General features: G+C 42.0%; 1 protein-coding gene across 1 annotated transcript in view; it reads right to left on the bottom strand.

The window, feature by feature from the left end:
* The window catches only part of TMEM47 (transmembrane protein 47), a 212598-nt gene extending 185051 nt beyond the window's left edge, over positions 1-27547 (bottom strand). Inside the window, exon 1 of the mRNA XM_073664713.1 lies at positions 26778-27547. Coding sequence (XP_073520814.1) covers positions 26778-26997 — 220 coding nt within the window. The 5' untranslated portion in view covers positions 26998-27547. The remainder of the gene's footprint in view (positions 1-26777) is intronic.
* Positions 27548-27905: the final 358 nt, after the last annotated feature.

Here is a 27905-nt window from a genome sequence, read left to right as displayed (position 1 = left end):
CCTTTGACGTAGTACAAAAACCCTGGAGGAAAATGATGGTATAAGAGATACCAGAATTTCTTAAGGGGTCATGGCTGATGAGCATTGTACAGGTGTAAAACTGTGCCCTATGGTGTATCCATCTCAAGAGAAAAACAACTGAGTAAAATATAACTGTTATTTGTGAACTCAGCTTTACAGATTCACACAAACTGTGCTATGATAGAGTAGGAACTCACTCGGGAAAATAGGTAACAAACTGAAAACTGCAACTGACCCTGCCAGTTCCTGTACAGACTAGAGATCCTGACCCGCAGTCCCCAATGTTTCTTGTGTGAGCAGAGATAGCCCTAACCACAGACTAAAAGATGGCAGCTTGGACCTATGCTCCCTGAAAGGCTGAAAAGTGCTTCACATTCCTCCTAAAGAACCGAGGGGCAGAGCAGAGTGAAAATTACCTATAAAAGGGAAAGTGTACTGAAAAAAGTAAAGATCCCACAGTGAGTAAGGTAAACAACAAATACAAAATAAAGTATAAAGTACTTACTGTTAGATTATATGCCGTCTACTTCCTAAAAAAGAAAAAGAAGGTAGGTGCAGAGTAAAGAAAAGAAACAGCAAGGAGATAAAGCCTAGCTGGAATTTCACTGACGGGCTTTAAGCTACAGCAAAATGGCTGAACATCTACATGAAACTATCACCAGCAGGAAATGCTAGCAGGGGGGACAGAATATAAAGCCGCACCTGAAAGGTGATAGGGCAGACAAATGAAAACACTTATGTAATGCTAAACAGACTGCAGTCAGAATAACAGAACCAAAACACCAGGAGAAAAGGGTGTGTCTGCTGTGGCTTGGTGGACAGAGAAGCTGACCACAAAACACAGGCTCAAAAGTTTGAACCCAGGAGCATAACACTGTGCAAAACAATTTATTGCAAAGTTATTACACATATTCCCTAATACCATATATAGAATTTTTTTGCTGCTTTCAGTAAACTACTTTATTGAGGCCGTTCCATCTGGGATATTTATCTCATATATAGTAGATACGCCATGGTATAAATATCCCACCAGTAGGACCTGTATCTACTGTATCATAACAGCAGAGCCTATGGGCCCACTCTCATGAAATGGAAATGTGGCCAAACATGTGAATTAATTTTTCTGGAAATTGAACTGCGATGCCCTGTTCTAAATAAGGATGCAGGTCTTATTGATCTGTTCATTTTTCAACATGCTATGAGCTCATATATGGACAAATATTAAACAGAGCAGAATTTGTAATTTGGCAAAACTGATATTACATAGTAAATAAACTTCAAAGGGATTTTATTTTTAACGGATTGGTTTTACAATCTAGTGGTCGGTGAACCCAATGATTGCCTACAGTGGTCTTGTGACATCATCACTGCAGCCTGTCCATGAGGCATCTTCTTTCCATTATACTGATGCTAAGGGCTAAAACTCTCATCTATCTGTACACACTTACACAGCCTATGCTATTCTCCTCCTGCACAAATCTATGCCTGTCTTTTCCTCCCTCTGTACTCTCTGATACAGAACAATTGGTGCTGATATCCCTAACAATGAAAGAAGGGTGAAGGAATGCAGAGAGCCCACACAGAAAATAACAGCGTGCAGTTGAATCTACATCAGAAGACACAGGACAGTCATCTTTGCTAAGCAGTTACTCTGATTTTATATCAGTAAAGTTGTACTACATTTTTAATGAAGACTATTAAGGAAGGTGCTTCATTAAGCATTTTGAAAGAAAACGAACATTTAAAAAATAGTGATGAGCGAGTATGTTCTGTTAACCCTTTCGCTGAGTATGCTCGGCCGAGCACCGAGTAGTTACAGCTGCTCGGTGAAATGTTCGAATCACTCCCCTGTGCATGATTTGCAACTCTTTGACAGATTTAATACATGTGAGGAATGTCTATTTCTTACACATTCCTCACATGTATTAAAACTGTCAAATAGTTGCAAATCATGCACATGGGAGTGATTCGAACATTTCACCGAGCAGCTCTAACTACTCGGTGCTCGGCCGAGCATACTCAGCGAAAGGGTTAACAAAATATACTCGCTCATCACTATTAAAAAATCAATGAAAAGGTGTCTTTAATGCATTATTTAGCTGTAAATACCAGAAACAGCCATAAAAAGGTAGGGTGCAAGGTATCAATTTGTCAAATTAATATTCCAATCAAGAAGCATAACCACAAAAATAGGGGAAATCAGATCTCAGGGAGCTGTGCTACTTTTTTGGTTGTTCTTTTTGATGGGATGTTAAGTTGCCAAATTTATGCATAGCACTCTCCATTTTCCTTGGTTGCTTGTGGTCTTTGCCCTGCTGAATATCCCAAAGGTATTTGGAATGTCTTAGATGGAGCAGCTGTGTACTTTACAAATGAATAGTTAAAGCAGTGTTGGATTTAGCATGAAGAGCAAGCATTAACACCTTCTACTCCCAGGTGAGCTCCCATTACAGTGTTACATTTTCCACTAGTGGAAGGTCAGCAGAAATTTTCTTCTTTGCAATGCAGAGGGTTAAAGTGCTGAGGGAACATATCAATACCAACTGTTGCACTCTCCAGTATGACACCGCAGGGTGTCTACATCAGCATGCAGATTGAGCACTGTCGCAACTGTCAAAATCTATTCGGGTGCTGCCTATAAAATACAGGGATTTCCAGGAATTATCTATTAGTGAAAATGAAGGTTTCCATTATGAACACTCAGAACTTCTGTATGTTGTTTTTTTTTTACCAAAGATTCCATTTATATTTGGGGGTAGTCACAGCAAACAATTCAAGGATAAATTCAGCTTTGATATTTCTCTTTCACATATACCATAGCTTTCAGAGTTGGTAATTTGTACCCCTGATAACACAGTATACTTCTAGAATGCTGCAGCACCATGAATAATTTGGTCCTGTCAATCTGAGTATTTAACATGTTATGTTATACATCAGTGAGTCAGAATAAATGGAGCTAACTGCCATGGCCTCAGGTCATTTTCTTAATTCTAATTCACACTCTCTTGGTTTATATGTTTGTTTCCTTTCATTGTGTACTAGACTTGTGTGATTTATCAAGATCTCCAAGAATAAATTAAATAACAATAAACTATGTTCTCAATCACATGTAATTTGTAAAGATCCATAGTAAATGTGGCTTACATTGAAATGTACTCAAAAATTGTTGTCGATACTGGGGCCTAGCCCAGATACTAAATGTTTTTACTGTTATGGCAATTACCTTCTAAAATAGCACTCGTTCTTGAAGGCATTCTTTGACTATACATGGATACATGTTATTGGCTCTGTGAAAGTACTGTACACGCTGAAACTTAAAGTGTATATATTTTACCTTCAGCAGCAAAAACCCAAGGTTTATATTCCAATATAACAGAATTGTTGTCATTAGCGTAGTTTTTCAAAACGAAACAATTACCATAATGGAAGGGGCATAGATTTAAGTATGAATATAAATGATCTGACTAAAAGTGAACCCTTCAGTCATATAATGCCGCCCAAACCATCAGCAGCATGAATTAGAGCCTGACTGCACAATTGTAGCCAGGTATATTTTTCTCTGAAATGTTCTGGTGATACTAGTCCGGTGCTGCCACTGGCTGGCTTTTCTTAGTATCACTGCAATGGACGATGGGAGAGACTGATCAATCACCTTTAGCGGTGCAGGGAGAATCTGTCCGGGAGCAGCGATGGACATGTCTTGTCTCTGCCTATGTTTCCCTGACCGTATCTTCATGCCGGAGCGTTTCAGAGAAAAATATACCTGGCTGCAATTTAGAGCCAGGTTCTTATTCTTGCAGGCCATGGTTTGGCTGCATGAAATGACTACATATTTCTTTATTCTTATTAGGTGATGCCACAGTAGCTCAGAAAAAGTTTATTCCACTTCCATTATCTTGCCAAGACTTGTGGAGCATTGCTGTTTTGATGCTGCAGAGGGCATGGTACAGTAGGATTATCATGTTAAGGCCACGGCTCCACTATCAGTATTTGGTCAGTATTCGGTCAGTATTTTTTCTCAGGAGTGGGAGCCAAAACCAGGATTGGGTGATAAATGCAGAATTGGTGCACTTGTTTCTATTATACCTTTTCTCTGATTGTTCCTCACCTGGTTTTGGCTCCCACTCCTGAGAAAAAATACTGACCGAGTACTGACTAAATACTGATAGTGGGTTAAGGACAACAATTCTCATTAATCTTCTTCTGTCCCATAGACATTGCCTCTGTTTGTATTTGTCTGCATGTCCCTCTATTATTACTAGGTGTAAGGTTGTGCTGTAATTACTAGGAAAAGGCAGGCTGGTTGGCAGTCCGTATGGTTCTTGTGGTGCACGTGGAGGAAATGCAGATCAAACCAAGCAGGATCCCGGCACTCACATGTGAAATAATTAGCCATTTACTGTTGTCTCAACATACAAGTCATCAGATGTTTCAGCCCTTCCTGGGCTTTTTTTCAATAATAGATTATGGGCGGGGAAAATCGTGAATATTTCGTATTTACGTACGCTTGACTTGCCGACGCGCAACTATAAATTTTCCGGGGCTTACAGCAACACAACGGGGCAATGCCCAGCAAAAAAAGTTACATATCCTGAAAGGGCTGCCCAAGCCCTATTTCAGAATACTATTAGTATGGTACACAGATACCAAGATTTTACATTTAAGTGATAGTTTGAGGCACTATTATTACTATTTCTATAATTTGTAATATTGTTTACTATGTGCCAGAAGTACAGTAGACCTTTGAGCATCAAAGAAACTGCTCCATCAATTTTGTGAAGATTTCTGATCAGATCTGATGACCTGAAAGAGCGTCATATGGTCAGAGCTGACCAGAAGCTCTCATTCCTGTCTCGTCTACCAAAATCTTTTTAGTCACCTGATCGTTTATAATTTTATACATTGAAAGGCATGCATAGGAAAGGTTATCCAATGACAAAATGCGAACAGGATATTATTAAAGTTTTAGAACCTGATAGTAAATTTAATTAAATCTTGCCATGAGGTCTAATAAAAAAAGAATCACAGCACTTACCCATTTCGTCTTCAAAAGATTTATTTATTCAATAAAAATGACACTATATATACAGCGGCTTGGAGCAAGCTCCCTTCCATACGTACAGCGTGACGGCCACATCACATGTTACGCTTCATCCATTAAACTTTGAAGAGGAAATGAGTGAGTGTCATGATTCTGTTCTCATACCTTATAGCAAGATTAATATAGACTATACTGGATTGTGCTATAATGGGCACCATCTGAATCTCAACTGAGCCACACAATCTGTTAGACAGACATTTGTATGAGGAAGGGATAACCTGTTTCACTGGACTAATTTAAAGGAGTTGTCCACTAAATGGACAATGTCTACTCAATCCCCATATTTCCCCCTTTTAAAATAATAACACATAGTCACCTCCGATTCTGATGCAGTTCCAGCATTGTCGGTACTGGCTCTCCCGGGGATCACTTGACATTATTATGTCATGCGATCCATGCGGCCAATCAACAGCCGCATCACTCTCTCCGCCTTCAGATGAATCACATACATCCTGAGGAAGTGAGAAAGCAGCAGCTTTCACTTCCTCCAGATGTATGTGATTTGTCCAAAGGAGGAGATAGTGAAGCCAGCATTAATTGGCAGCAGGGATCACATGACATAACAATGTCATGTGATCCCCGGGAGAGCCAGTGCTGACACTGCTGGAATGGAGGTGAGTATAGGTGTTATTATTTTACAAGGGGGAAACATAGGGATTAAAAAGAGGTTGTCAGAGTAATGGACAACCCCTTTAAGGGGAGTGTGTCAACACAGATTGACTGTTCAAACCAAGTACAGGCGCTCGGTGCACCTTTAGCATGGCCAAACATTTAAGTGAACCTTCCCACCTATTTGTTTTCCATTTGGCAGCACTCTGCAGGGTGGAGATAGCTGGTAAAACAAGAAGATGGGAAGGTGCACTTAAATGTTTGGCTATGCCACGGGTAAACAGTCATTCTGTGCTGACAGACTCCCTTCAATGTTTTAGTGCCACCTCGTTTTCTCTCTTGAATGTTGTGCTAAATTTAGTTAACAAACTTTGAGACTGCAAATGTTGGAGAAAATAACACTTTAATTCCAGTGTTTAGTTTCTATGAGGATGACAGTGAACTATTTAGACTCTGATATAGTACACTGCCAAATTTTAGAAGCTCATAGAGAATACTCTGAATAAGGCACATATGTTAATAAAAAGATGCCAAAAACTGCAAATGTAGCCCGAGGGACAAAGAATAGCGAAGTTTTACTAAGTTTTGCTTGTTTTAATTATGGAAGCATACATATACTAAAATGCAGGTTTATGAAACAGTAAAATCTGGAAATCATGGCAAACTAATCTTCAAACTATTAAAATTATAACATTAATTGCTACTTGTCTACAATTTTCCAATGTGATAGAGATAGCAGTTTCCTCAGAAAATGCATCAAACACGTTGTGTTCTTTTGTGCAAAGGACAGTTGTGGACAGATGGAAGGCAATATAGCTGCAGTATCAATTCAGTTTATAGATTTACCATGTTAAAGGTAACATATAGAAGTTGTCCACTGCTTGGACAACTTCTCATACCCCACGTGTGCCCCCAATAAAATAAAAAGCTTATACTCACCTCCGTTGCTGGTGCCGTTCCTGAAGTGTCGGCACTCGCTCTCCTCAAGGTTCCTGTGCTGTTGCTGTAACACGTGATGCCGGCGCCCAATCAGCGCTGGCGTCGCTGTCCCCGCCTATGTACGGATTGAACAAGAAGAGGAAGTCAGAGATGAGCCACAGCACAGACTTCCTCTTCATCTTCGATTTGTCCGAAGGTGGAGACAGTGACGCCAGCACTGATTGGGTGCCGGGGTCACGTGTCACAACAACCGCATAAAAGCCCCGGGACCGCGAGTGCTAACACCGCTATCAAGGGAGGTGAGTATGGACTTTTTTATTTTATCGGGGCCAAACATTTACTTCAAGAAGGGGCTGCCCAAGTAGTAAACAACCCCTTTAATTCTGGAGCAAGTTGGCCAAAAAACTCTTAAAACATGCCTTGCACTACATTCTTGTGTGTCTCCCAACAAGACTGTGCAGTCTCATGTGAAAGGGGTGCAATACTTCAGTAAAGAGCATGACTAAATCTGAATGTGCCATGGTACAAAAACACAAAAAACTTTTGGAGCAAATTCCTGGCACAAAGTAAGCCAACTAATGGAGGGGGGGTAAACTTAGCCTATGTATGCTCCCCATTTATCAAATAGCATGACCCAGTGTGTTAAACTTGGCACATTTTAAGTCAAATTTGAGTCTTTAAAAATTAGACAATTTGCATAAAACTGTCCTAGTGTTTGTTTGCAATCTGTTGCCTTGGGGACATACAAGTCTGCATATAAATCGAAGCCAAGATCTTCCTGTTCTGCTATGGCAGAGTTAGTGTCGTTTACGGGTGTTAGTAGAAACCAACATATTACGGGACTGACTTCAATATTAAATTTACATGCAAAAAAATGAAAGATTAATACATTTTATAATTTGATAATAATGATAATTCTCTTAGCCTCGAAACCATGGGTGCCAGATCCTGTTGGTCATTGACAGCAATAATGAAGAAACAGTGGGATTGTCGGCAAATCCACTGGTAAAATCATGAATCTTTGTTTCAAAAACAATAAAAAAGTGATCCCATAAAAAAGAAAAACTGACGCGCTTCTGGCATGCAGTGCGCCTTTAATTGTAGTTAATCACAAAAATCATGGGAAAACCTTTTAAAATAAATAAGACCAATCATATGGGAACCCATATAATTAGTGATGAGCTACATATGTGTACATTTATAATAGCAAGCTAAATAATAATAATTGTTTGATATATGTAATAAATTAAAAAAGAATCATTTTTGAAGTTCATGATTTTACCGGTGGATGTGCAGATAAATAATCACGAAGGAAAAGGGGGTTTAATTTACATATTAGACCCAAAGATTCAGAAATTATACCCCTAGTTTGCTAACAGGAGCATTGGGGTATCATTGAAAAACAAATATTGCTATAAAATTGAGTTGGCTTTTTTTCTTTAATTCATCTGCATTATGCATATAACTTTGGAGCTTGTGGTAATGTCATCATTATTTTATTTTATAGTAATATGACTAGGACACTCTGCCATGCATACTAATTAGCAATAGCTGTATAGACCAAGCATAACTTGCTCTCCCCTATGGGAACTAACACCAGTACTGGATCCCCAGGCTTAAATTGTCTCACTTGAGCCGGCCGATTATACCCCTTGGATTTTTCCTCTTGGTTTTTGAGGAGGCGCTCTTTTACCTGTCCCTTCACTTTGGTTCCACAACAAATCATTATGCCTAGCCCCTTGCGTAAACGGATTTTCGGCTCCCGTCTCCTGGAGAACCTCATTTAGCCCATAAGTTCCAGAACAAAGTAAAATCTCGACCGATAAGAATAGCAGGCAACAAGTCCTTGACCACACCTATTTGAGGGACACGGAACCACAGTCTGTATGTATTTCAACTTGGGCCATGGGATAGTTCTTTGCATCTCCATAGATACACCTTCCCCCCACCCCCTTTCTAGGGACTAGCACATGCGTAAGTGTTGGCATCCAGCAGGGCAAGGTCATAGTACGCTTTCTTCGGTTCCTGAGTAGGGAACCTAGTTAGGACCTCTGCCCATTGCTCTGGGGGCAGTTTCTCTCTATCAGACACCCTCTCAAATACAGTCAGGAAAGCCTTGACATTGTCCTTCATAGTCATGTTCTGTAAGGTCTCCCATACCATTCGCCTCACCTGGATACCTTCACTTTGGCTGGTGGGTGCTGTCATTTCCTTGACCCGGACATTTTCTGCCAGGAAAGCCATCTGCTGCTGATGCTGTTTTTGAACCTGCTTTATCTGCTGCTGTTGCTGCTTCTGAAACTGCTGCTGTTGGTCTAATTGCTTAAAATACTCCTCCATACTTTCAGACTGTATTCACAATGCTGTAGCTGCCTTTACCCAGGACTTTCAATTTTTACACTGCAATCGACTGTGGTCTCTGGGACTTCACACCCGCATATCATCCACCAATTGTAGGGATTCACGTTCTCAGGTAGGCATTAGGTAGGGTTCACACAGGCACTGGTTTCTTGGTTTAAAACAATGTGACATTTATTTTCACTGGTTGCACAGCAACGAAAAACAAAACAATAAACACAAAATTCCTAGTCTTGTCTAGGTGCTAACTAAACAAAATAGTCCCAGTTTGGTCAAACACAACAGCTATTGCCCATAGCAACCACTGATACTTACAGCTTGAGGCACATGGCCTGTGCAGTCCCTTCTCAGAGAGATTCTGGTTTGTCTCTCTCTCCAACTCCAATACAATCCACTCTGACCAGCTTCCCCCAGATGACTAGTGTGAACACCTCACCTGGTTATATGCAGAGCCAGCCAGGTGCAAATATAATCAGAGCCTGTAGAGCTAGGAATTAACCCTAGCCTACCTAACTTTGCTACAATATATACAAATATTTTTACAGGGTTTTCCAGTTTCAGAAAATACTTCTCCCCCAACTGCAGTTTGCTTTAAAAAATAATCTGTCCTTTACTCACCCTCCACTGGGTCCAGCACTGAGACTTTGACACTGCTGCTGTTATCTCTTATTGTCTGCAGCGCTGACATCACATTAACACCAGGGCAGCCAATCAGTGAGTACAACGGGTCAGAGTGTCTCATGTCTTCAACTAGGGAAAAGCAGCTTAGATTAGTTTTTGGCTGTAGTGCTATCGAGGTGATGTCAGCACTGCATCCAATAACAGACACGGGCAGCAGCAGAGGAGACTCAGTGCTGGACCCATGGAAAGGGAGTAAAGCACAGTTGTATTTTTAAAACAAACTGAAGTCGTGTGACAGGGGTTTTCTGAAACTGAAAAACCCCTTTAAATGGCTTTCTTTTTTGCTCAGTCATACCTAGTAAACTACTAACTACTGAGAAAATGGATAGTGTTAGTGCAAGTATTGAACTGTACAACAGTATTGTATGCATGTTCATAATTTATGATTTAGTCATATGATGCTCACAATGTCTCTGTAAAGAAACAGAGAAATCATGTTACATCTTTAACTACTGTATTTTCTTTTACTATTTTTTTTGCATTAGTTCATTTATAATATTTTTCTATGTTAGGATTTTTTTTTAACATGCTGTTAAACTAACACTATTGTGGGGATCTATAAATAATCAGATCTTCGACCTTAACGGACCAAAGTTTTGCTACAATTTATTTTTTAACAAAAAGTCGCTTATTCATTGCAGAACACTTGAAGACTTTCATAGTTTCACATAGTTTTATATTGATTAACTAAGAATTGTCTAACAACTAGGGGCGGCATGGTGGCTTAGTGGTTAGCACTGCAGAGCTCGGGTCCTTGGTTCAAATCCCACCAAGGACAACATCTGCAAGGAGTTTGTATGTTCTCCCCGTGTTAGCATGGGTTTCCTCCCACACTCCAAAGACATACTGATAAGGAATTTAGACTGTGAGCCCCAATGGGGACAGTGCCCATAGTGTCTGTAAAGCACTGTGGAATTAATGGCGCTAGATAAGTGTGTAAACTAAATAAATAAATAAACAAACTAGTTGCACAGAAGACTTTATAAACAGGACTTTAAAAACGAACAATTGATGAAACATTTTTAGAAGGAAATGAGTTTTTGAAACATTCCAAAAATATTGGTACATGTAAGAAGAATATTACCAATAATATAAAAATCAAATTTTCTGAAATATGAGTAGTATTACTCTTTTGCAATATGCTATTAATTTAAACATTGAACTTAGAGGGTTTCCTGTTGGCCGCTCACAGGCATCACGTGACCCCGCGCTGACATCACGACAAGCGAGGCATGACTCAGCGCTGGGGTCCACGCGGTGGCTGCTGGGTTGTGGGCGGGGTCACCCCCCGCGTCACACCCGGCATCCACCGCGCGCTTTCCCAATGAATGGGGAGAGGCAGAGCGTGCAGTGGATGCCGGGTGTGAATGGGGAGAGGCAGAGCGCGCGGTGGATGCCGGGTGTGATGGGGGGGTAACCCTGCCCACAGCCTGGCATCCACCGTGGAACTAGGAAGACAGAGACCCCCGACTGCTGCCAGCACTCGTCGTGACATCAGCGGATGTCAGAGCCGGCTGCAGCCGGGGGTCACGTGACGCCTATGAGCGGCCAGTGATAGCGCCGCTCACAGGCATTATCAGCAACAGAAGGTATTTACAAGAAGTCTTAGGGGCCCTGGGGGCATACATTGGGGGGAGGGATATAAAGTAGTGGACAACCCCTTTAATAGTGATTGCAATCTCTTGCCAAACTTTAGTAACATATTATCATGATTCACACTTTTTTTTACAGGGGGGCAATATGAGGGCTTTAAAGGGAATCTGTCACCACTTTGGAGTTACTACTATGGACATACAGGGTATAGAAAAGTAAATCTATACATACCTGTATGGCCCATAGTAGAGGTTTGATTGCAGAGAAATCTATTTTAATAAACTCCGCTTTTCACAGGCTTGACATTCGGGGGACGCCAAGAAATCCCCGCCTATGTGCTTATTATTCCCCTAAATCGCCGCCTATATGCTTAGTTACCATATTCCCCCTCCCCTGCACGTCACAGGACCCTGTGACAGGCCCTGTGATGTGCACTGTGCTCCATGACTTACTGGGCATGCGCAAAGTGAGGGTCACATAGAACGCGCTTTGCTTCATCCCGGCCCCGTCTGCCTGTTCACTGCGCTGCAGGTTTTTATTGCGCAGGCAGCGGGAAGTGACAGTGCCCCCCCGGCGCCTGCACAATAGAACTCTGCGGCGCAGAGCACAGGCAGACGGGGCCGGGAGGAAGCCAAGCGCGCTCTATGTGAGCGGTGCTTTGCGCATGCCCAGCACAAGAGGGAGCACAGTGCGCGTCACAGAGCCCTATGACGTGCAGGGAAGGGGAGGAATATGGTGACTAAGCACATAGGCGGGGATTTGGAGGAATAATAAGCAGAGAGGCCAGGATTGTTTGGCGTCCAGGGGATGCCAAGCCTGTGAAAAACCGAGTTTATAAAGATAGATTTCTCTGCAATCAGACCTCTACTATGGGCCATACAGGTATGTATAGATTTACTTTTCTATAACCTGTATGTCCATAGTAGAGGTCTGATAACTCCAAAGTGGTGACAGATTCCCTGTAATACAAAAATGTTTTATGTTGTTTTACCTTGACAAATATTTTTTATAGAAATCTGGAAAACATTATACTTTAAAGTGAACGTATGCTGTATTTAGTGAGTTATCGCAGGCACATTATTGTAATGCATCAGTTATGTATGCATATACAGTATTCAGACAATAGTGAAGGGGCTAGTAGAATTCCTACTTGAGTATTATATTGTTTTTTTAGGTTAAAATATATACTTTCATTTCCCAGTCATCTTGGTTTAAACAACAGTACCTGAAAAAACCTACACAAACACGGGGAGAACATACAAACTCCTTGCAGATGTTGTCCTTGGTGGATTTGAACCCAGGACCCCACCGTGCTGTAACCTGTATGAATATGGATTTGTCCTTAATAATGTGGTTGTGTACAAAACTCGAGGCCACTTAAAATCTAAAACTTATAAGTGGCCGCGAGATTTGTACACAATCACATTAATAACGACAAATCCATATTCATACAGGTTACAGCACGGAGGGATCCTGGGTTCAAATCCCACCATGGACAACATCTGCAAGGAGTTTGTATGTTCTTCGCGTGTTTGAGTATGTTTCACTCCAAAGACTTATTTATAGGGAATTTAGATTGTCTGCCCAATAGGGACAGTGGTTCTGATGTCTGTAAAGCGCAATGGAATATGATGGCGCTAAATAATTGAGTAACAATAAACATTAAAAAAGTAAATCCTATTCCTGTAAGTTCCTAGTAAAAACCTCTTAGTGCGAGACTGGTGGATGTATCACATGACTCGCACCAGACTCGGCTCAGAACAGCCTGGCTCTGTCCCCCTGTGTGTTAGTTTTGCCAGGAGTAAGCTATTTCGCAGACCTGTCAGTGTAAAGTGTTACTCTCTGAACGTACAAAGTCACAGGGATTGTTACTGCTCTGTGATCACACAATGGAACTTGTGAACGCGTGACCAACAGATCAGCAGCCTCAATGGAGTGAAATACCATTTACATCACAAAGACAATCTAGAAAATAAATGGTTTTCTGACCAAATTTGAGAAGAATAGGTATTATTAAAAAGAAATAATGCGAGCCTTGATATATCATAAACTGTGATGGATGAGGACTACACATGCGGATCCCAGCAAGCTACTCACGAAAACAAACAACTTGTAATTGATACAACATGTTTGACTCTGTTATGGCAGCATGTGGTTTACTTCTATATGGAAAGTGGAAAATTTTCCAAAAAATGTACACATATGTGAATTTCATATAATTAAATATTATACATAGATTATTTCTATTTAATCTCCAAAAGTTGGAGATGTGCATTCACCTCTGTCTACACACTACTGCACCTCATAATGTTGCTTAAGATGCATGACAGAAATTGATGCCCCATAGAAATCGATCAACAGGTAGCAGCAAAGCACTAGCAGTAGCACCACCATGTATCCATGCTTACGACAACTCATATAGTGACAGATACCTGATACTGGTCGTAACCATGGATCCCAATAAATAATAATAATAATAATCCCTAATCTACTGTAATGCCCCGCACTTGGGGTAAGCGACATAGCGAATCAGAACTATACTACATTTTTAATTGGAGGTATTTCCTAATATTATTATTACACCTACTACATTTTGGGATAGGATCTTGGAGATGGGAATACCCCTTTAAGGCAAAGACGCCAAATCTTGTAAAAGGTACTCCATCCCTACTAATCCTATGTGGAGAATCCACTGTACTTCTCTACCCAGACAGTATTTCTGCAGGGGTCATTGCAAGGAAAATGTAGTTTTACATGGCAGTCATTCAAATGACTGGCCAATTATGTACTCTATGGACAGCTCAAGTCTGCCTGAAAGTTCTTTAACTATCCCATCTGTTTGAAACAACCCTATTCAGATGAATGGAGCAATTTTCTTTCCAGAAGTTTCTGTAACAAAATCTTTAGGGTCGATATTCATTCTAAGTGCACTTAGTTGTATGCAACCCAATGTCTTGCTTTAGACAGCACCTGCTGCTTGATCGGTCAAATTGTAAAATCATGATAAAAAATTGTCCATTTCTAGCCTCACCCTCAGGTTATCTGGATAAATTCTGAACTATTTTTTATATGCTCGTGTAAATCTACTCTCAGAGAGAGGCTGTGAGTTACTCAGTCAATTATAGTGTAAGTTCCCAGCTAGTGATGAGCGCAAGTGCTCGTTACTCGAGTTTGCCGAGGGTGCTCGGGTATGCACCGAGTATCGCGGGTGCTCGAGTGACATGTTCGAGTCCTAACGGCCGCATGTTTCGTGGCCGTTAGACAGCCATAAAACATGCAGGGATTGCCTGAAAACCATGGACAATCCCCGCATGTTTTGTAGCTATCTAACAGCCATGAAACATGCGGCTGCGGGGGACTCGAACATCTCACTCAAGCACCCGTGATACTCAGAGCATACCCAAGCACCCTCGGCAAACTCAAGTAACGAGCTCTGGTGCTCATCAATATTCCCAACTTTACACTATACTTTTTAATTCAGTGTTTCACTATTTTCAAGATTGATTTTAACTAGTTTTAAAATCTGTAATGTGTGCCATAAGTATACTCAGGCAAGGAAATCTAGAGCGGTATATCACCAACACAAATCTAGTTTCTGTCTAGCCATTATAATAGTTGCCTAAAGTGGTACCATTAGATAGATAGATAGATAGATAGATAGATAGATAGATAGATAGATAGATAGATAGATAGATAGATAGATACTGTATCGGCCAGCAAGACCATTTTTTTATATCTCTTTTGAAACATTGTTGCTCTTTTTAATTTGCCACTAGCCGGGAGTCTGAAATCTAAATGTTGATTTTTAATTGCTAAGCTGACATAAAAGAACAATGTTTGAGAAACTTTGCATTATTAATTTCAAGTTATTATTCAAGCTTAGGGCACGTCAACTGAATATGTATGTTAATGTTAATGTATGTTAATGATGACAATATTATCAGTAGACGTATTTTTACGCCATGTAAAGCACCCTGGGAGAATGTGGATGTTACAGATGTATTGATGCAAAGTTTGTCAATGTATTAATTGGTCAGGTAGCACAAGTCATAAAGAGATAATGCAATCATTGTAACTTCTCATGGGGTTAAGGGCAAAGCTACTTAACCCACCAACATATGACAATGGTATGAAAAAATCATTTAAAAAGAAAATTCAGCTCTGTTTGATCAGCAAATCATGACTTCACTCATTTCAGAAAAGCCTTCACATTCAAGATATGTTCCCATGTTGGATTTATGCTGCTAATATAATTGAGAAAATCTTGCAGGTAATCTCCTAATATTATCCTTTGCATTGCATATGAAATCTACAGGGCAGGTGAATTTACTCTGTGGATATGTTGCCACACATACAGGAGATTTCTTAAAATTTCATCAAAAATGCTGCTACTGTAAAACAAAGCCCATTTTACAACTAGAATTTAAAAAAACTATGATTTGCTATGTCGCAACATAACTAGCTATTCAAACTAGCTAAAGACGGCCAATGAAGCTCAATGAGCTATGAAATGTCGGGAAATATAGACGATGATAACAAACCTGGTATGTTCTAGACATAAAACTGTATTGCACAGTAGATTCTATGCTTAAAGGGTGTTTTCAAGATTCTGAAACATTTCGGAAAATCTTAGATTTAAATTGCCAAAAGAATATGCACAAAGCATTAAATTTACAAGGTTCCACCATTGTGACCCACAGGCCTTCTTCAGATGGGTGTATTTGCAGTCCGTCTATTGTCCGTGTGTGCAACAGTCAGCACACACATCATATGGACAAATTTTAGCTTATGAGTGATCTTCCACGCAGACCTGAAGTGTGAAGTACTGTTCCGGTCTATGTTACGGACCCTGCACCCATCCATAAGGCGGACAAGTGAACAGAGCTAGCAAAGACATAACCAGTCAAGTCCAATTTTTACAAAGGTCATCTGACTCTAGCCCTAGTTCCATGTTGCTAGTTATATTTGCTGTACATTTGCCAGCATATATAACTGACTATATATATAAATGATAAGTCATAAGATGCCACCAAGATAGTTATATATGCTATACATATGGCAAACATATATAGCTGGCAATTTATTAGCCAGTCATAGCATGTCACCGGGTCATAGGAAACAAGTTTTCTCATGAAGACAGGTCAAAAAGAATTCCTGCTTTTCTAACTCGGGAGCTCAACTTTTGTCACTGGGGAAACCACAAGCAACTACACATATATTCAATTGAATGTCTATCCATATTAATTATTGATGTGCAGGATCCTACTGATAACTTATAGACATCTACCTACCTAACCATCTAAAGAAAAAAAGATGAAGCAGTACCAGTCCCAGCAGTGGTTGCAAGCCCCTGGATATCTACTAAGGTCTACTAAAGTATCCATTCCAAAGGCTTTGTGACTGTTGAGATGAAATTTTGCTGCACATTGGCAAAGGAGTAGTCCATTTTTTTGGTTTCCTTTTCGGAATTTATTTATCTTCCTAAGACAGAGCCGTTTTTGCTAACACAGGTCACAAAACCAATGCACTTACAGGATGCAGCTGCCTAATCTAATAGTATGGGTGTCACTAATATGCTGTAATCCAGACACTGTGCACTACATCTGTGTCACTGGTGCCCTATGCAAGCCTATCTGAGTGCAATTCTAATACTAGGCAACCACCCCCTCCATGAACTGCTAGTGTGTGAGTAGGTGTTCCCTCAGGCTAAGTGCCCATGATGCAGAAATGCTGAATATTTTTTCTGCTTCTCCCTGGCAGGAAAAATGCATGCGGTTTTTACATGTGTTTTTCCCACCAGGTAGAAGCGTTTGTCAAGCGTTTTTGCATGCATTTCTGCATGCGGGTTATCAAGCGCTTTTCCAAGCGATTTTAGCATCACTTGGAAAAGTGCTTGACAACTTGTCCACACGCTATAAATCCATGCAACCAGCATGGATTTATAGTAGTGTGACCAAGTTAGTTAAAAAAAAAAGAATAAGAATGGCAAAAAATAAAGATTATGCTCACATTCCGATGTCCTCCCGGTGTTTTCTCTGCTACGTCCGGTGTCTTGGGCGGCTCGCGGTGGTGTGAAGGACCTGCGGTGACGTCACTGAGGCATGTGACAGGTCACATGACTCAATGACGTCATGGCAGGTCCTTCACAACACCGCGACCCATACAGCAGACCAGACGGAGGGGAGAAAACACCAGGAGGACATCGAAAGGTGAGTATAATTTTTATTTTTTATTTTAAATTCTTTTTTTTACAGTTTCTATGGTACCCAGGTCTGGAGGAGAGTCTCCTCTCCTCCAGACCTGGGTACCATCCGCACATTGAACCGTGTGATATCCGCTTGTGCAGATGCAGTGATGCGGATGTCACGCGGTCCAATGCAAGTCAATGGCGACGATTACGCTGCGTGTCCGCAAAATTGATGGACATGCTACGTATTTTTCCGCAATGATAATCCGCAGCGGAAATTTCCGCAGCATGTGCACAACACATGCGGATTATCATTGGGGACCATGGGGCACGTATTACCAAGCGTTTTTAAGCGTTTTCGCTGTGGAAATTCCGCGGCAGAAATGCTTGAAAAACGCATAGTGGGCACGCAGCGTCAGTAGTTTGCACCTGTGTTGCCTGCACCTTCATCAAGTGTGACCGCTGCATCCTGACTAGAGATGAGCGGTGTTCGACTAGAACTGTTCGCCAATCTCAAATTCGAGCTGTTTTGGGCGGTGTTCGAGTTGTTCGACGAACCCGAACGATTTGCAAAAAATTCGGCTGTTCGAGGTTATGTTCGATAACTGTTCGTGCACCAAAAGCGTGTCCTGCATGTCTGGCGCTATTTAGAGCACCAATCATGCAGGGATTGTCTGCCACTCACTGTAATGCCACAGCCATGGTGGTTGTGGCATTACAGTGATTGCCCAAATCGATGGGAACAGTGCCAACAGTGAAACATGAAAAGCCGGCAATTCAGCAGCGGCATACACCTGTACCCGACAATTTAGAACCGAAAGAATAGAGCTTCACACATAGATTAGATAGATATAAATATGTCAGCCACATATATACGAAGTACAGTGAAAGTGCTGCTTACTGTACTTGTCATTTAGCGTAAAGGATTTATCAAAAAAAATAATAGTGTTTTCATGCACCGTCTCTTTAAAAAAGCCGGCCGGCAATTCAGCATCTGTACCCGACAATTTATAACAGACAGAATAGAGCTTCACACATAGATTAGATAGATAGAAACATGTCAGTCACATATATATGAAGTACAGTGATAGTGTTGGTTACTGTACTTGTCATTTAGTATTAAAATAAAGGATTTATTATTAAAAAAATTGGCGTGGGGTTCCCCTTAATTTTAGGCTCTAGCGGAGGTTAAGCAGACGGCTGGGGCAGATGTTTGAAGCCTGGGAAGGGGGTAATACCCACGGAGCTTCCCAGGCTACTAATATCAGCCCCCAGCTGAATACATAGCCTTTACTAGCTATTAAAATGGGGGACACCCCAAAAAAAATGACGTGGGGTCCCCCCTAATTTAATAGCTAGCAAAGGCTAGGCAGACAGCTGGGGGCTGATATTAATAGCCCAGGAAGGGAGCCATGAATATTGGCCCCCTCCCAGGCTAGAAACACCAGCCGTCAGCCGCCCCAGAAATGGCGCATTCATAGGATGCGCCAATTCTTGCACTTAGCCTCGCTCTTCCACGCTGCCCTGGTGCGGTGGCAGGGGGTAATAGGGTTGGGGTTGATGTCAGCTTATAATGCCAGCTGACATCAAGCCCAGGTTAGTAATGGAGAGGCGTCTATAAGACACCCCCATTACTAACCCCATAGTCAAAGTTAAAAAAAACACAAACACCCAGAATAAAGTCCTTTAATTGAAATAAAGACACAATCCTTTATTGTTCTAAATTAAACCATACTTACTGTCACGCCCATTCCAGCTGAAGCCAACGATCTCCTGCAATAAAAGAAAAATAATAAAGCAACCTCATCCTTACCTTTCCATGGTTCCCACGACAGCTTCAGCTCTGCTACATCGAGATGACAGGCTGGACCGCAGCAGAACGCTGCCATCCAGCCTCTCATCCCGCAGACACTGAGAAGCGCAGGCTTGCTTGCGCTGCTCAGCGTCTCTCTGTGACGACATCCAGATGAGCCGAGTTCATGTCCAATGAACTCGGCTCACCTCATGCACATCACTGACAGCGTGGGAAAATTCTCACGCTGAAGCGGTGAGTGCAGGAGAATTCTCCCACGCTGTCAGTGACATGCATAAGGTGAGCTCATGTCCAATGAACTCAGCTCACCTCCTGCACTTCACTGACAGCGTGGGAGAATTCTCCTGCACTCAGCGCTTCAGCGTGAGAATTCTCCCACGCTGAAGCGCTGAGTGCAGGAGAATTTTCCCACGCTGTCAGTGACGTGCATGAGGTGAGCCGAGTTCATTGGACATTAACTCGGCTCATCTGGATGCCCTCACAGAGAGACACTGTGGAGCGCAAGCAAGCCTGCGCTTCTCAGTGTCTGCGGGATGAGAGGCTGGATGGCAGCGTTCTGCTGCGGTCCAGCCTGTCATCTCGATGTAGCAGAGCTGAAGCTGTCATGGGAACCATGGAAAGGTAAGGATGAGGTTGCTTTATTATTTTTCTTTTATTTCAGGAGATCGTTGGCTTCAGCTGGAATGGGCGTGATGGTAAGTATGGTTTAATTTAGAACAATAAAGAATTGTGTGTTTATTTCAATTAAAGGACTTTTTTCTGGGTGTTGTGTTTTTTTTAAATACTTTACTAGAAATTCATGGTGGTCATGTCTAATATTGGCGTGACCCCATGAATTTCGGGCTTAGGGCCAGCTGATAATGCCAAGCTGGCCCTAACCCCTTTATTACCCAGTGAGCCACCGCATCAGGGCCCTGGATGAGTTGGGTACAGCGCCAGAAGATGGCGCTTCTATGAACGCGCCATTTTCCGGGGTGGCTGCGGACTGCAATTTGCAGCGGGGGGGGGCCCAGAAAGCTTGGGCCTCCCTGCGCTGCGGATTCCAGCCCCCAGCTGCCTAGTTGTACCTGGCTGGACACAAAAACAGGGCGAAGCCCCACGTCAATTTTCTTTAAATTATTTCATGAAATAATTAAGAAAAAAAGGGCTTCCCTATATTGTTGTGTCCGGCCAGGTACAAATAGGCAGCTGGTGGTTGGGGGCAGCCCGTTCCTGCCTGCTGTACCTGGCTGGACACAAATATAGTGCGAAGCCCCACGTCAATTTTTTTTAAATTATTTCATGAATTTCCTGAAATAATTTAAAAAAATTGAAGTGGGGCTTCGCACTATATTTGTGTCCAGCCAGGTACAGCAGGCAGGAACAGGGCTGCCCCCATCCACCAGCTGCCTATTTGTACCTGGCCGGACACAACAATATAGGGAAGGCCTTTTTTTCTTAATTATTTCATGTATTTCATGAAATAATTAAAAAAAAAAGTACGTGGGGCTTCGCCCTATTTTTGTGTCCAGCCAGGTACAACTAGGCAGCTGGGGGCTGGAATCTGCAGCGCAGGGAGGCCCAAGCTTTCTGGGCCCCCCCCCGCTACAAATTGCAGTCCGCAGCCACCCCGGAAAATGGCGCGTTCATAGAAGCGCCATCTTCTGGCGCTGTACCCAACTCATCCAGGGCCCTGGTGCGGTGGCTCACTGGGTAATAAAGGGGTTAGGGCCAGCTTGGTATTATCAGCTGGCCCCAAGCCCAAAATTCATGGGGTCACGCCAGTATTAGACATGACCGCCATGAATTTCTAGTAAAGTATTTTAAAAAAACACAACACCCAGAATAAAGTCCTTTAATTGAAAAAAAGACACAATTCTTTATTGTTCTAAATTAAACCATACTTACCATCACACCCATTCCAGCTGAAGCCAACGATCTCCTGCAATAAAAGAAAAATAATAAACCAACCTCATCCTTACCTTTCCATGGTTCCCACGACAGCTTCAGCTCTGCTACATCGAGATGACAGGCTGGACCGCAGCAGAACGCTGCCATCCAGTCTGTCATCCCGCAGACACTGAGAAGCGCAGGCATGCTTGCGCTCCTCACTGTCTCGCTGTGACGGCATCCAGATGAGCCGAGGTCATGTCCAATGAACTCGGCTCACCTCATGCACGTCACTGACAGCGTGGGAAAATTCTCACGCTGAAGTGCTGAGTGCAGGAGAATTCTCCCACGCTGTCAGTGATGTGCATGAGGTGAGCTCATGTCCAATGAACTCAGCTCACCTCCTGCACGTCACTGACAGCGTGGGAAAATTCTCCTGCATTCAGCGCTTCAGCGTGAGAATTTTCCCACGCTGTCAGTGACGTGCATGAGGTGAGCCGAGTTCATTGGACATGAACTCGGCTCATCTGGATGTCGTCACAGAGAGACGCTGAGCAGCGCAAGCAAGCCTGCGCTTCTCAGTGTCTGCGGGATGAGAGGCTGGATGGCAGCGTTCTGCTGCGGTCCAGCCTGTCATCTCGATGTAGCAGAGCTGAAGCTGTCGTGGGAACCATGGAAAGGTAAGGATGAGGTTGCTTTATTATTTTTCTTTTATTGCAGGAGATCGTTGGCTTCAGCTGGAATGGGCGTGATGGTAAGTATGGTTTAATTTAGAACAATAAAGGATTGTGTCTTTATTTCAATTAAAGGACTTTATTCTGGGTGTTTGTGTTTTTTTTAACTTTTACTATGGGGTTAGTAATGGGGCTGTCTTATAGACGCCTCTCCATTACTAACCTGGGCTTGATGTCAGCTGGCATTATAAGCTGACATCAACCCCAACCCTATTACCCCCTGCCACCGCACCAGGGCAGCGTGGAAGAGCGAGGCTAAGTGCCAGAATTGGCGCATCCTATGAATGCGCCATTTCTGGGGCGGCTGACGGCTGGTGTTTCTAGCCTGGGAGGGGGCCAATATTCATGGCTCCCTTCCTGGGCTATTAATATCAGCCCCCAGCTGTCTGCCTAGTCTTTGCTAGCTATTAAATTAGAGGGGACCCCACGTCATTTTTTTGGGGGGGTCCCCCATTTTAATAGCTAGTAAAGGCTATGTATTCAGCTGGGGGCTGATATTAGTAGCCTGGGAAGCTCCGTGGGTATTACCCCCTTCCCAGGCTTCAAACATCTGCCCCAGCCGTCTGCTTAACCTCCGCTAGAGACTAAAATTAAGGGGAACCCCACGCCAATTTTTTTAATAATAAATCCTTTATTTTAATACTAAATGACAAGTACAGTAACCAACACTATCACTGTACTTATTATATATGTGACTGACATGTTTCTATCTATCTAATCTATGTGTGAAGCTCTATTCTTTCTGTTCTAAATTGTCGGGTACAGATGCTGAATTGCCGGCCGGCTTTTTTAAAGAGATGGTGCATGAAAACACTAATATTTTTTTTAATAAATCCTTTACACTAAATGACAAGTGCAGTAACCAACACTGTCACTGTGCTTCTTATATGTGTGACTGACATGTTTCTATGTATCTAATCTATGTGTGATGCTATATTCCTTCTTGTCTAAATTGTCAGGTACCGGTGTATGCCGCTGCTGAATTTGCCGGCCGGCTTTTTTAAAGAGAGTGTCTTCTGAGCAGTTTGTCAGCTTTTGGACACCTTTGCAGGTGTTTTCTATGTGTTTCTATGTGTTTTTGTTTGCCTGCCATTGGTTTTAACGGTGTTCGACGGTGTTCTAAGGTGTTCGACGAACAGTTCGACGAACAGTTCCTCGAACATCCCGGTGTTCGACGAACCGAACCGAACCCGAACACTATGGGGGTGGCTCAACACTAATCCTGACAGTGCATTAGTTTTGTGATCTGTGTTAGTAAATACAGCTGTTCTTTTTTCTGCTATGTCTTTTACATTTTTTGTGTCCTTATGTTGTGTTTTTGCCTTTGAATTTAGTATAGGGACTCATAAGACAATGAGGACCCCTGACGTGCGTTGCGAGCTTGTGTATTTTGTCCAAAATATCGATTAATACCTCATGTATATTATATTTTACTGCACATTTTTTTTCCATTTTTATGCAGGATGCAGCAAAGTCCATCAATGTTGTCCTTGTAAACTAGGGTGCCTGTCCCTGTGGGCTGCACTAATTAATATAGTGCTGGGTATCCCACCTAATCTAATAGTATGGGCGTCATTAATAGGCTGTAAGCCAGATACTGTGCACTACTCATGGGTGACTGACGCCCTGTACAAGCCACATCTGTATGAAATTCTATTGATAGACAACCACCCCCTCCATGAACTGGTAGGTTGTGAGTGGTTGTTTCATCAGGATTTTGTACTTATGTTGCATCTGCCTTTATCAAGGTTTGCTGCTGCATCCTGTAAGTGCATTAGATTTGTGACCTGTATTGGTAAATACAGCTGCCCTTTTTTATGCTAAGTTTTTTTTATTTATCTTGCTACAGAATATAGCTATTTTCTATCCTATCACCAATATTATCTGCCTTTTGCTTTGAACTCTTTGCTACCTTAGACCTCCTTTTTTCCTTCGAATTCAGCAGGCCATTTTATATACAAAGTAGCTATACTATTTATTTATTTTTGTCTTCTGCGACATATTGTTACAATAAAAACCTGGCATGGTCTGCACATACTAAATATTTAAAGTGCTTACTTGCAACCAGGATGGCTTGAGCTGTGTTTGCAGAGCAGCCACAGGAATCTGCCTTCACATAGCTGGTTTTAGGACGTTATTCCACAGCATACCAAATGGGAAAACAACTTGCACAAAACACCACTCAAACGGATTCAATTACTGTATGAGAACTTGAACAGAATCCAGCTGACAAATATGTGACCGTTCTCAGTGCTACCACATGAGGAGCTTTGGTTCAATAAGAAAGGAAATACACTGTGGTAACCATAGTAAGGACAGCGCTGGGTTTGGTATGTCTCTAGCTGTTTAATTCCATTTTCATCCTCAGATTAACCACAATCATTCTTTATTTTGGAAAGTTACGCAGGGCAAATTTTCTTTAGCGCTGCCATTTTTTTCTCATATCATTAGGATAAAATGGAGCTGAGTGGGGGCATAAAAACCCCACAACTGCCCCTTTATGCACCTTTTAGAAAGCCACAGATGTCAGACATAAAAGGTCTGTTCAGGCATAATTATTCATTTACTCAAGAAAAAAATGTTTTTTCTAATGACCTTGAAATGTCCAATATATTTCTTAGCCCAAAAACAAAGCTACTTGTGTAAAGTTTCACGGAAGTGAACGACAAAAAGATGAGTACTAATATACAGGGGTGTGGATAAAATCACATCTGTTTCTTATTAAGTGTGTGAAAAAGAAGCACTTTCATATTGTCTAGCAATTCCTTTGTTTGCCAGCACAAAAAGCAGACAGCTGACATGAATTGAGCCTTTAGAAATAGCATGAGGCACCTTGTATTCTCCACAACAAGCTTTGTCATGGCCTCTCAACTTATTCACATACAGTCTTACACAATCCCTCAAACACGCCTGCGAAAAAATGCAGCTGCTATCAAATGCAAATACTTCTTTTTAAGTCCTTTCCCATCTCAAGTAAAGAGAAAATGCATCTAGAGACCATGGATATTATAACAGAGAGTCAATGAAGTGGGACAACAGATGACACTTGATAAGGAGAATTTTCTGTACGTAGAATCCATAATCAAGTAAATGCTGTAGCCAAGCTTTAAAATTGCACAGAAAAACAACACTTAAAACCCTTACACTATCAATAAGCCAAGTAACAAATATGGAACCTATTTTTGGAGAAAACAAAAAGCTACATATTAAAAGATAAATATATATAAAAAAAGGGAAATCAAATATTCAATGACTATGAGTGAGAAATATAGTGATGGGCTTGGCAGTACTAACTTAGAAGACAGTTGGATGAGATAAAAAATTTTAATTCTGCGTTTTGCTGAGCATAATAAACATAATGTATATTATGAGTCTTCTATAAAAACTAATGATGCAGGAGCAGATGCAGAAGGAACCATTGCCAATGTATAGAGTAGAGCTAAACCCTCTGAGTGAATGTGCAACTGATAGATAAATCCAGCACTAATGGCAGCCTGGTTACACTCAGGATTCATGTATAATGAATGCATTTGCTTTACTAGAAGAAAATAAGCACTTTTGTTATTTTATTGTAAGAATCATATTCTCCATAACATGTAATGATGATGGCTTATGCTGCATGGAAGAGCATTTTACTATGTTGTGCCACTGGCTCTAAATTCACTAGGGGACCTGCTGTACCTGGCTGATGAATCATCTCATCTAAATAAGAATTTAAGGATAGATCAGACAAATAATATTGTTAATACAATCACTTGGACTACATACAACAGTCTGCCACAAAATAACTACATGGAAAAACACAATTTATCAATAGATTCCGGGAAGTGAAATTTATCATTGTGACAGGAAATAAACAATCGAATGTTAGATGATACACAAAGAAGATTCCAGCCTGGAAAAAGATTTGAGTACCACAGCATATCCACATGAGTGTGATGCGGAGCCAGTGGATTGAGGGTATTATATACAGGCATGTGATACTGTTACAGATTGTGGCCATCCAACTAATTGAAGGAATGCTGTGTGGTGGGCATATTACACTTTTCTCAAAAACTTATATTTACAATATCATGGTTAGAAGCATGTGACAAATGAATGTCAGGTCAATGTAGATGTGTTGTGATAATACACACCCTGGAACTGTTTGATCTCAGCATGTTACATGTATCATAAGAGAAATAATAACAATTCAGTGGACAAAGAGAACAGACTGACACCACCTCCAGCATACTTCACAGACATAAGACAGCCTAACTTAGGCACAGTCTTGCACCCTTGTTATCTGGATGTTGTCAGCTTATGGTGCAGCTCCTATAACCTGCAATACCAAGAAGTATACCTAGCCTGGTGTGGAGTGAGATCTGCAGAAGAGTAGGATGAGACCCCAGAAGAGCAGGGGAAAGTATAGCAAGTGTCACATAAGATAGCCTAAGTGAGACACAGTTTGGAACTTTCTGCATAAAAAACATTGCACCCTTGTTATCTGGATATCGTCAGCTTATGGTGCAGCTCCTATAGCAAGTAATACCCATAAGTATACCCAGCCTGGGGTGGAGTGTGATCTTCAGAAGAGTAAGATGTGACCCCAGAAGAGCAGGGGAAAGTATAGCATTTGTCTGATAAGACAGCCTAACTTAAGCACAGTGTGCAACTTTCTGCATACAAGACATTGCACCCTTGTTATCTGGATGTTGTCAGCTTATGGTGAAGCTCCTATAACAAGCAATAACCAAAAGTATGGAGTGTGATTTGCAGAAGAGTAAGACGAGACCCCAGAAGAGCAGGGGAAAGTATAGCAAGTGTCAGAAGCAGCTAGTGTATCTCCGGGGGCTGCTGTCTGGTGTGTAGGTAGCTGGAGGAGTAGCTCACCGCTCTGCAGGGTGGTATCACACTTCCAGTCGTTGCCTAGTTTCTTACAAGACTCCCATAGGGACAGGTAGTACTGGTTGTCCGCCGTCACCCAGGCTGGGCTCAGAACGGCTCCGATGTCCAGACACAGGGCCAGGAAGATGCACACAAGTCCCACCAGCTTCAGAGGGGTGAGCACCGAGGAGCGGACCTCCTCCATCCCGCTGGCAGAAGAAGCCATGACCCCCACCCAGGATCGGCAGAAAGGCAATGAGAAGAGGCTAGGATGCAGTGCAGGGAGAAGGAGGCACTGTAGACTGATGCCAAGCGAACTGCCAGGAAAGTGAGTGCAGGGCTGTGGGCAGAGAGCAGGTGGAGCAGGCTTAGTTGATGCCTTCTTTAGGAGCTAGAGCTGTTCTCTGCCTCCTTCCTCCGCGTCCCCCACTTGTTTCCCTGGACTGAGATGCTGCTGGCTGCTCCTTGCTCCAGGACAGAAGAGAACTGTTACCCAGTGACCTCCGTCTTTGCATAACTCCCTCCCTCCTTCCTCTCCTTTCTTTGCCTTTTTTCTTCTCTGCTTTCTCTCCTTCTCCTCCTGCTGGCTGCAAAGAGGGCACCGGCCAAACTGCTGACGTCACTGGCTGCTCCAGAGGAGGGACAGGCAGGGGAGCATGGTGACAATGAGAGGCATGTGGAGGCTGGAGGACAGGAGGCAGGAGGCTCTGTGCTATAGATGCTGTATCTGTGCCGGCTGCAGCTGCTGCTTGGCTGATCATTCCTGCCTTCTTCTAGTCTCTCACTGCTTGGATTGGAGTAGAATTAAGGTTACACATTTTATTCTGAGGCTTCAGTCTTGTTTGACAAGAGAGAATTTATTGTCCATTTATAAAAACTTTCACACAGTGTCTATAGTAGGTATGGAGTTAAAAATGTTAAAAGCACAACGTGCCAAGTTTCTAGTCATCAGACACCTTTTTTGTATACTTTATTATAAAATATGAATGTGTCAGTGTTTTAAAGTGTACAACATGTTCTACATCAAAAATGATTGGTATGCCATTTCCAGTAAAGGCTCATACAGACGACCGATTTCGCTCCATCCGATAAAATCAATCCGATTGTGCTAATCCTACTCTGATTAGAGAGTGA

This window comes from Phyllobates terribilis, unplaced genomic scaffold, assembly GCF_046119375.1.
Source record: "Phyllobates terribilis strain yellow unplaced genomic scaffold, ASM4611937v1 Scaffold_2__4_contigs__length_985480577, whole genome shotgun sequence".
Taxonomy (NCBI): Eukaryota; Metazoa; Chordata; class Amphibia; order Anura; family Dendrobatidae; genus Phyllobates; species Phyllobates terribilis.
This window is presented reverse-complemented; position numbering and strand designations above follow the sequence as displayed.